The sequence below is a fragment of the Vitis vinifera genome, chromosome 16, assembly GCF_030704535.1.
Source record: "Vitis vinifera cultivar Pinot Noir 40024 chromosome 16, ASM3070453v1".
NCBI classification, from domain to species: Eukaryota; Viridiplantae; Streptophyta; class Magnoliopsida; order Vitales; family Vitaceae; genus Vitis; species Vitis vinifera.
The window spans coordinates 5,400,630-5,410,947 of NC_081820.1; the positions used below are offsets into that span (position 1 = coordinate 5,400,630).

The 10,318-nt window shown below is 31.9% G+C and overlaps 1 protein-coding gene across 1 annotated transcript; it reads left to right on the forward strand.

The window, feature by feature from the left end:
• Positions 1-9,012: 9,012 nt before the first annotated feature.
• Positions 9,013-10,034, forward strand: LOC100247763 (ethylene-responsive transcription factor 5-like). The gene has a single exon (XM_002281743.5). It carries the CDS (start codon positions 9,079-9,081, stop codon positions 9,910-9,912), a length of 834 nt encoding a protein of 277 aa, XP_002281779.1. The 5' UTR covers positions 9,013-9,078; the 3' UTR covers positions 9,913-10,034.
• Positions 10,035-10,318: the final 284 nt, after the last annotated feature.

The window sequence follows — 10,318 nt, forward strand, 5'->3', positions numbered from 1 at the left end:
TGTAAAAAGAAAATGAGTGATGTTGGCTAAGGATATGATAAATAGTTCAACTAAAAGGCTCCCATACATTCTCAACCCTTAAATAAACATGGAATTAATTTTACAAGAGGCATGAAATGCTTAAATACACCTAGATTTGGAAAAGTGTCTAAAAGGCACATAAAAGCATTCATAGAAAAACATTGTCTCATATGGATTCAAGCTATGTGGTAATCATTAGTCACCATAAATTAGTCATGGATTTGGCCACTAATGATCATGAAAGGATATTTACAAGGGTTAAAAAATGACACAAAAATCAATTTCAAAAAACTTTGAAAAATCACAAAATATTGAGAACAATTAGTTATATTTTCAAGCAAGATGGTAAGACTAAAGTTCATGGCTAAGGACCTAACCTATGGCCACCATAGTGAGCTTGAAATTCAATAAAAAAGATGTTGAAAACAAAAGTTAACTATTAGTTTTGAAAAGAAATAAATAAATAAATTTTAGAAAAGGGCTATTATAGACACTCATTATCGAGGAATGGTCATTGAGTGGTGCTTTGGAGGGTTAAAAGCTTGATTCTTGATTCGTCCCCATTGCAGTCATGCCATTTGATTCTAGCTCAGACGGGTGTTATCAACAAAATTTATAAAACCTAAATCACCTCACACTAGGGTAGCATAGCTAACATAGTATAGTGGCTCTAGGATCGTCCATGGGGATGGGTTTTCATCATACAGTTGACTTAACTAAAGGAAATAACATGGTGTTTTTTCTTATGAAAGTTAGCTTTTAAATAAAAATGGAATTGTGGTTGCAAAGATTGATTTTAAGTTAAGCAAAACAATAGGTGAAATTAAGTACAAAGAAAAGGTCTCTTGGAGCTTTAGGTCACTAGGATCGAGTTCCTTAGGCAAATGAGAAGGTTTCGGATCTTCTCCTCGCGTTGGGGATCATAACATAAAGGATGGTTATCTCCCGAACCGGTTTTATATTTAGCAATTAAGATTTGATCCAAAGGTTTCATGAGAAATGGTAATTGCTTCCCATTAATGGCTTCAAACACTAAAGACTTTCACCTTGAACCACCTTCCAATGGCTCATAAATGATAACTAATAGACATCCATGGATCTAGCAATAAGCATCCATGGAATCCAAAAAGCTTACCAAGTATTGGCCATTCAAGGTGCTTTTAAGGGATTTAAAGCTAAACCTTGAAATAAAAACCATTGATGGTTAACAACTACTGTCATTTAAAGTAAGGACAACTCCTACCTTTGCATTCAGGTCCTTCACCTAACTTCCATCACTCCAAGAAATGTAAAACCTAGCCACTTATCCCCTGAGAAATCATCCTCAAAGGTTGTTTGGCTAGCAAGAAAAGTGAAAACAAAATGAGAAGGAAAGATAGAGCAAAAGCTCTGTAAATTTATTACTATGGGAATTTTTTACAAGTGTTTTATGAAAAACATATATAATATCACACATATCTCTCCTCTTATATATCTGCTACCTAAAAGATATATAAAAAGATATAAAAGAAAATATCTAGGTTGGTTACAAGGAGAAACTAGGAAATTACACAAAATATCTGAAGACAAAAATCTAACGGAGTCGGTGCATAGGAAGATTTCGCATACCATGCCAAATTTGGCATGGTGTGCGAAATCCTTTGGTTGCCTTAAGTAGTTTCGCATGGTGTGCAAAATTTCACACAACCATGCGAAAATGCTAGTTGTTGGATTTCTTCCTCTGGTTTTCCTCCTTGCATCTCTGATTGGCTTGGCAAAGGGCTATGAAGTGCTCCAAAGTTTGGATTCTTCATGTATTTGAGCTTTAACTTGCATTGCCATGGATTTCACCAAATTCTTCCTCATTCTTGGCTTGTTTCAATGATAAAAAAGCTACCAAAAACACCAAAACTTGTCAAAAACTGATTAGTAACTTTTGCTAGGTTCCTTAATGTGCCAATTGAGTTAAAAGGTATTAACTACTACTCAAAAATATTTAAAACAGTTAGTTTCAAGCTATAGAAGAGTATTTTTTTTAGTAGTAATCAATTCTCAATTTTAAAGTGAATGCCTCCATATAGTTTGTCTACTTAGAGATATATTGTCATTGCTTATTATGCAATTCATAACTTTACAAGGATGCATGACCACAAAGATCCAATATTTGAAGAGTATATAAGTGATGTTCCTCATTTACCATCTAGTAGCATATGAGTTAAGGAAAATGTAATTGAGAATGTTGTGGAGATAAGTGTCACTCAAACTCAATTTTATTATATGGCTTGTGTTTGTGATGAGTCAAGAGATATGGATGTTAATTGAACAACAATAGACAATTTGTTGAACTTTGTATTCTTAACTTTTATTGCATTTAGAATTATCATTTATAGATAATTTAGAGTTAACTTGTGAAAGGACTTTCCTTTTTTATTTTTTTATTTTTAGGTTTTATTATAGGTCTCATTTGGATGTACTTTATCTATTTTTATATTTTAAAAACAAAAAATAGTAATAAATTATGTAAAATATAGGAACTCTTATAAAAGAAAAGTATGACCTTACTTTATGTTTTTAAGGTTATTAATTTCCAATGAATTATAAGATTACAAGTAAAAGTTGTAAGTCACTAATAAATTGTGAAGCAACAATGGTGGTAAATTTATAGATAAATTGTAATATTACTATAGGCATAAAGTCACCAATAAACTTAATTTAAAAATTACCAAAGTGGATAAAATATTATAATTTATTATTATGTATATAAATAGATGAATGCACATAATAATTTAATAAATAAATAAAGGAGTGTTGGAAGATAATGCGCTTATCTCTTCCTTTATCTCTCTCAAAATTCTGAATATCTTACATAAAGCTAGAAGGACATGCATGTGAGGTTGTTGAAGGTTTTGCAATTGTGAAACCAAAGTAAAGGAAAAATAATATTTTACTTTTTGTTTATGAATTCATACTTCCACATGATACGAGTCAAGGTTTTCTATCAATCGTTTGAGAGCCTTCACACGTGATGCATGAATTTGATCTTTTATATTACTATGCTCATATATCCTATGAGATAAGTTTATTTTTAAACATATAATAGTATTATATATTTTATTTTAAAATGAGGTGTTAGATATAGGGAAATCTTTAGAAGGATTTCTCTAAAAGCTTTCCATTACTAATAAATAATGATAATAACTTTTTAAAATGAAATTACTTTAAATTGCCATTGTTACAATTTACATGTTTTGTATAAGCAAAAGCAAGGTAATACTTTTCTTTAGGAATTCACATATATAAATATCAATAGTTGAATTCTTTTTTATTATCAAGGATTTATTAATTTAATTTTTTTTTTTAACAAATGTACCACAAGTAGGCTTTGAAAATTCCAAAGAGGGGCCATCCCATTCGACCACGACAAATCTTGTATCTTCGGTCATAAAATTTCAAACAAGAAAACTATAACAAATTTTCATCCCATTGTGTATGATCTTGGCTTTATGGGCTAGTTCCTTAACCACAATTCCATCCCTACACCCCATTATATATATATATATATATATATATATATATACAACACCATTACTCCAAGCCACCAACTACACCCATTATTGTTATTATAATAATAACACTTTTTTTTTTCTTTTTTTGTTTCTTCCTTCTTGGACATCCACACGCATCCTTGGTTTTTTTTTTTTTTTAACCCTCTGTTACACGACACACATCTACATTATTATTATTTTCTCTTCATTGTTCCAAAAAATACACTACTCTTATTTTTTTTTTATTATCATTTTTTTCTAGATCTATTCATTTGAGTAATCAAAATTTATCGATCTCCATTAATAAATCAAATTATGTTCATAAATTTTTAATCTTTTTGACCTATAAATTAATTAAATGAACTTTAATCAAAATTGAGATATTCCAAAGAATATCTAAATTGTTCAAAACTAATTAACGAATATAAAATATTAATTTAAGGATTAAAAATCTTACCTCAAAAATTGATCTTCAAACCCTAAACTTCCAAATCTTCAGCCCTATGCTCTTTGATCTTTTTTATCTCTGTGTAAAAGGGTTTTCTAAATAGAGAAGGTAGGAAAAATCTAATTTATATATAGGAGTTTTAAATACGAAAAGACCTTTTTACCCCTTTTAAATTACTTTAATTAATTAATAATTTCTAAATTATGATTTTACCCCTAAATTGGGTTTGGGGCATTACATCATCCCCTCCTTAACAGAAGTTTAGTCCTCTAAACTTGACATACATGAGTCTTGAAATAAATAAAAATGTTTTTCTCTTATCTCTTCATCTACTTCCTAAGTGATCTCTCTAATACTAAGATTGCTTCACTAGACCTTTATCAACCAGACAATAATAGAACATAGTATCTTTTCCATCTCGCACCACATAGGCATAAAACCCTTAACAACCTTTCCTAAGCAAGGAACTAGCCCATAAAGCCAAGATCATACACAATGGTCTAACCACATGCTTTCCCTTAAAACTAAACTTATATTGGTTAGGAATATGGAAATCACCCTTTTACCAAAATAATTAATAGAGAAATAGAAGGAAACTAACCAATCCATCTCCAAAATCACATCAAAATCCTAAAGGTCAAGAAATACTAAGTCAACTAACATCTTCATATTACTAGTCATCATAAGACAACCTCCAAACATTATATTATCCACAATAGAATGTCCCATAGGAATAACAACAATCAAATCAAAGTTTAGGCTACCAACAAGCATACCCAACAAACCAACAAAAGATATTGAAACAAAGAGTGTGTTGAGTTTAGGTCAATCAAGGCTCTAGCAGTAAAGTGTAAATTCGAATAGTACCTGTTGCCACATTAGAAGTGGCTTGAGCATCTTGATGAGTCATAGAAAACATCCGCCCTTGGACTTTAAGTTTCTATTTATTCTCCTTATTCTCCTCCTTAGGCTTCCCAATTATAAACTTTTTATTCTCTGGATAATCCCGAATCATATGTCCATGTTTTCCACAACCAAAGCAAGCTTTAGACTCTTTATAGCAAGGTTTACCCCAATGTTTCTTACCACAAATAGAACAAGTCACATCTAAAGTTTGCATTACTTTCCTTTTAATCGGACTCTCAATTGAAACGAACCTTTTTGGTTCTTGGTTATCATGGGCACCATCACTCCTACTCATCTTTCTTTATTGTTCTCTGTATTGTTGAAGCTCCTTATTATCATTTTCCGCTATAAAGACTCTATTTACAACCTCTAAATAGACACTAAGCTTCAAAATAGATATTTTGTTCTTTAGATAGGGCTTCAATCCATCCTGAAACTTTAATGTCTTTTCCTTCTCTGTAACAATCAATTGTAGAGTAAAACGTGACAACTCTGTAAATTTAGCCTCATATTGGGCCATCGTCATATCCCCTTGTTCCAAACAAACAAATTCTCCTACTTTTTGTCATCTAACACTGTCGGGAAAGTACTTTTTGTAAAATGCCTCCTTGAATTGTCTCCAAACTATAGGTCCCTGATCCTCTAAAAGTCTTTTGGTCATACCCCACCAATGATCTGCTTCTTTATCTAACATAAATGCTGCATAAGAGGTTTTTTTGTTTCTCATAGCAATTTATAACATCAAATAATTTCTCTATCTTAAGAATCCAAGCTTATACTTCCATTGGGTTTGAAGTACCAGAAAATTAAGGAGGACCTAACTTCTTAAAGTCATCAAATGAGCTACACTTAGAAGATGAGGGTTATCCAAGAGCTTGAGTCTCAATAGCTCTAGCCTGACGCTCAACCAAACCAACTAAAGTCTCAAGATACCTATAAAGCCCTTCTACATTCATGGGAGGCAAACCCTCAAGTGGATGAGGTACATCATTATTAGCTTGATTGTTTTGGGAAGATGTTGGTCTTCTTGGTGGCATGTTGTCCTATGAATCATTAGGTATAACTAAATTAGTCACTAGAAAACCAATTAGACAAGTAAGATTCATAAGGAAGAATAGGAATTTATAGAAGATGATACTAAAACTTAAACTAATGTGTTACTCATCTATCCCCAAAGTAAACTAAAACAAGTTCTTTACAAAATCATAACCTAGTGCTCTAATACCACTTTATCACGCCCCAAAACCCACTCCAAGGGCATGACGATCATTTCACACCTCAAGCCTAAAGGCTCAAAGTGGAAACAACATAAACATTCGTATTGTAACTGGAAATTTACCAATTAACAAATTCCTATTTAGAGTAGTATGACAAAATTCTAAAATCTCCAAGTATCAATTTAAAAAAAAAACTAATACATCAACCAAAGTGTTATTGTCCAAATAACTCCAAACTCAAAATAATTCAAACAAGAATTAAGTTTTAACATCTAAACAATGTCCAAAAATAAAGAGAGTTTAAACAAATGTCCTAATAAAGCTAAATTTCCTTCCTAACGGTCACTTCTCGCCCGACCTGAGGTTGCCTGAAAGATTATCAACAAAGGTGGATGAACTCAAAGCCCAATAAGGAACATTAATATAATTTCATGGATCAAACATTTTCAATCATGCTTGCAAATAGGAGATATAACATATACTTATTTTTATAAAAACTTTTAAGTTTAAAATACTAATACATTCAAACTTTTCAACAAAACTTTCTCATATCCATTTCAAAATAATTTCTCAACAAAACCAAATTGAATACATTCGAAATATTTTTACTCTGGTTATCGTATGACAAATGGTACCCAATTGGGTGGGACTTCACAATTGAGTAACTAGTTTCAAATTTGTTCCATTTAAGGTGAACAAAACCAAATGTCAATAATTATATCCCGTTGACTAGGGCCATAAGGTCAACTATTATAACCCATTGATTATGGCCATATGATATCAACTATTATAACTCGTTGATTAGGGTCAAATATGTCAACAATTATAACCCGTTGACAAGGGCCATAGAAATATCAACAATTATATCTCGTTAACTAGGGCCATAGGAACCAGAGTCAAACACTTTATTTCATTAATTCAAACTTGCAAAACAAAATATCATATCTCCAAAAAATTTCATTTTTCATAAACAAAAAAAATTCACAAATATACTTTCCATACAAAACACATATTTGATCCATGAGTAAAGATAAAAAATAATATTTTTACACATTTCAAAATACAATATAAAAAAATTATTTTCTTTTATAAAAATCAGCATTAATTTCCCTTACCTAGAAGAAGTGCTCAAAAACTTGAAGTATTTAGCTTGACGAATTTACTCATCATTTAACATAATATCATACACAATTATCTAAAGGTAAAAATTTGATAATCCTAAAAATATTTTATTTAGTATTAGAGATCCTAATTAATTTCTCATGATAATATTATTACTACCTAATATTATTTTCAACTTACTAAATAATAATAAATTAATTATTGAGTTTCCAAATTATTGTAAAATTCATTTTTTTTCCTAATCTTATCATCCCTATTTATTTCTTTATATACTTAAATTAAATTAAAATCTATACAAGAAACTATTATTAGTATTATTATTATTATTCCCATAATCCAATTGTCACTTAACCACAATTCCACCCCCACACCCCATTATACAAATATATATATATTATTAGTACTTTAAAAGACCCAACAATACCATTACTCCAAGCCACCATTTATACCCATTATTATTATTATAATAATAACATATTTTTTTCTTCTTTTGTTTCTTCCTTCTTCGACGTCCACACGCATCATTGTTTTTTTTTTTTTTTTTTTTTAAACCCTTTGCTACACAACACACATCTACATTATTATTATTTTCTTTTCACCGTTCCAAAAAATCACGCTACTCTTATTTTATTTATTTATTATCATTCTTTTTCTAGATCTATTCATTTAAGTAATCAAAATATGTCGATCTCCATTAATAAATCCAACTATGTTCATAAAATTTTAATCTTTTTTACCTATAATTAATTAAACGAAATCTAATCAAAATTGAGATATTCCGAAGAATATTTAAAGTGTTTAAAACTAATTAACAAATATAAAATATTAATTTAAAGATTAAAAATCTTACCTGAAAAATTGATCTTCAAACCCTAAACCTCTAAATCTTCAATCATATTCTCTTTGATATTTCTGATCTCTGTGTAAAAAGGTTTTCTGAATAAAAAAGATAGAAAAAATCTAATTTATATTTAAGGGTTTTAAATACGAAAAGACTTTTTTACCCTTATTAAATTGCTTTAATTAATTAATAATTTTTAAATTATGATTTTACCCCTAAATTGGGTTTGGGGCATTACACAATAATTAAAATGTTATAAAGTTGGCTTAATAAATTAAAATAGCTATTCACCACAATTCGCATTCATTGGGTGGCACCAACTGGGCATGCTAGCTAGTGTCGGTGGTCGAGGGGAAACTAAGCAGATAAGATGGATAGGAGAGACCCTAGTTGAGAAAGTTGTCCCGTCCAGGTGGATAAACCAGATTCATCCATAAGCAAGTTGGCTTGCTGATTTTATCATTGAAAAGTCTTAGATACAACAAAGTCAAAATGTAGGACCTCAGAATCTCCTTATTAATATTTTCTCAGATACATCACCAGCCAGTGTCTTGTATTTTAAAAACTATTGCTTAGATTCTGCAAAGAAAAAATGGGTACCGTAAATTAAGATACAAATTGTTATCACCTAGGTTCAATGAATCAAGGGTGAGAATGATTTGTCATGATAATCCAAACCCCAAAGGATAGCCTTTTTCTATTCATGTTGGTCCTTTGTATTCCATGGGAAGGCGTATGTACATGTGGGAAGAACCGAAGAAGTACCCAAGAAACCACTGTTTGTTTTGGAGGAATAATATAAACCCTACGTTTGAATATACAAACCCCACGTATGATGTAGACAACTACCACAAAGAAGTTTCATTCCCCCAACAAGGAATCTCATCTGAAACCTCCTTTTTCTATCTATCATGTTATATATATAGCTCCACCCCACTCACTCCTTTCCACTCTCACTCTCACTCTCTCTAGTACTTCTCAGTGTTCATCTTCATTGCTATGGCGGAAGAAGCTTCATCGCTTCACCTCATTCACCAACAACTTCTCTTCGACTTTGAATCATTCGAAAGCTTCGTCTCTCATGTAAATTGTCCATCCCAAACTTCAACCTCTGATTCGAGTGTTTCCACCTCTGATATTATTCCGCTCTCTAATTACTTGAATCTCCATGAAGATGAAAACAACCCTTTTCTCCTCCACAGTTCTACTTCTGCTCCGTCTGGGTTTTTCCAGTTTGAAACCAAATGCCACAAAACTTCCACATTAAGTCATCGGCGACTTCCACTCAGCATCTTAGTCCCTCAACCCACCGTTTCTCAGTCGCCGGTAGAGTCCGATTCAGGCGATATCATGCATTATAGAGGCGTGCGGAGACGATCATGGGGGAAATTCGCGGCGGAGATCCGAGACCCGAATCGGAGGGGATCGAGGGTATGGCTGGGGACATTCGAAACCGCCATTGAAGCCGCTAGAGCCTATGATCGAGCTGCTTTCAAGATGCGTGGTTCCAAAGCAATTCTCAATTTCCCTCTTGAAGCCGATAATTGGTCTGGTTCTGACTCACCAGCGATATCTGGCCGGAAAAGGGAGAGAGACAGTAAGACTGAAGAGAGACAACAAGTGGAGATTAAGGTTTTAAAGAAAGAGGAGCACTTGCCGGAATCTGACTGCAAAGTGGCGGTAGCCTGTAATGTTTTGGGGGTTAGTCCGTTGACTCCATCAAATTGGAGGGCCGTCTGGGAGGAGAGAGACATGGAGGGCATATTCCATCTCCCACCGTTAACGCCGTTATCACCCCATCCTTGGATAGCATATACTCAACTTATGGTTTGAACCAAATGGTTTAGCTTACCAAAGACAATGAAATGTTACTAGAATTCTTATATATTCCATGAACAATATTGAATTTGTTTAAATCTTTTATGGATGATAAATCTCACACTCTTCCTTTTAAACTTCCCCCAAATCAATTGTCACAAAAATACTTAATTGAGGGTTTAATTAATACTAGCTAATGTACATATGATAATTTAATTAGTAAATTATCATTCTAATTTTTATCAAATTAATAATGAAATAAAGAGGTAATTAACTACTCACATAAAATGATTAAACACCATAGAGTAGAGAGATTCCCTCATTCCCTTTCATAAATAGGGTGTTATGTTGCATCCTTCATAATTTTGAAAGCTTGAATCTCCATAATTTTTGTATCTAAATTTGGAAGAGAGGACTGAAT

Bases quoted from the DNA above. Each gene is read 5' to 3' on its own strand.
- LOC100247763 (XM_002281743.5), top strand. From the start codon at position 9,079: ATGGCGGAAGAAGCTTCATCGCTTCACCTCATTCACCAACAACTTCTC.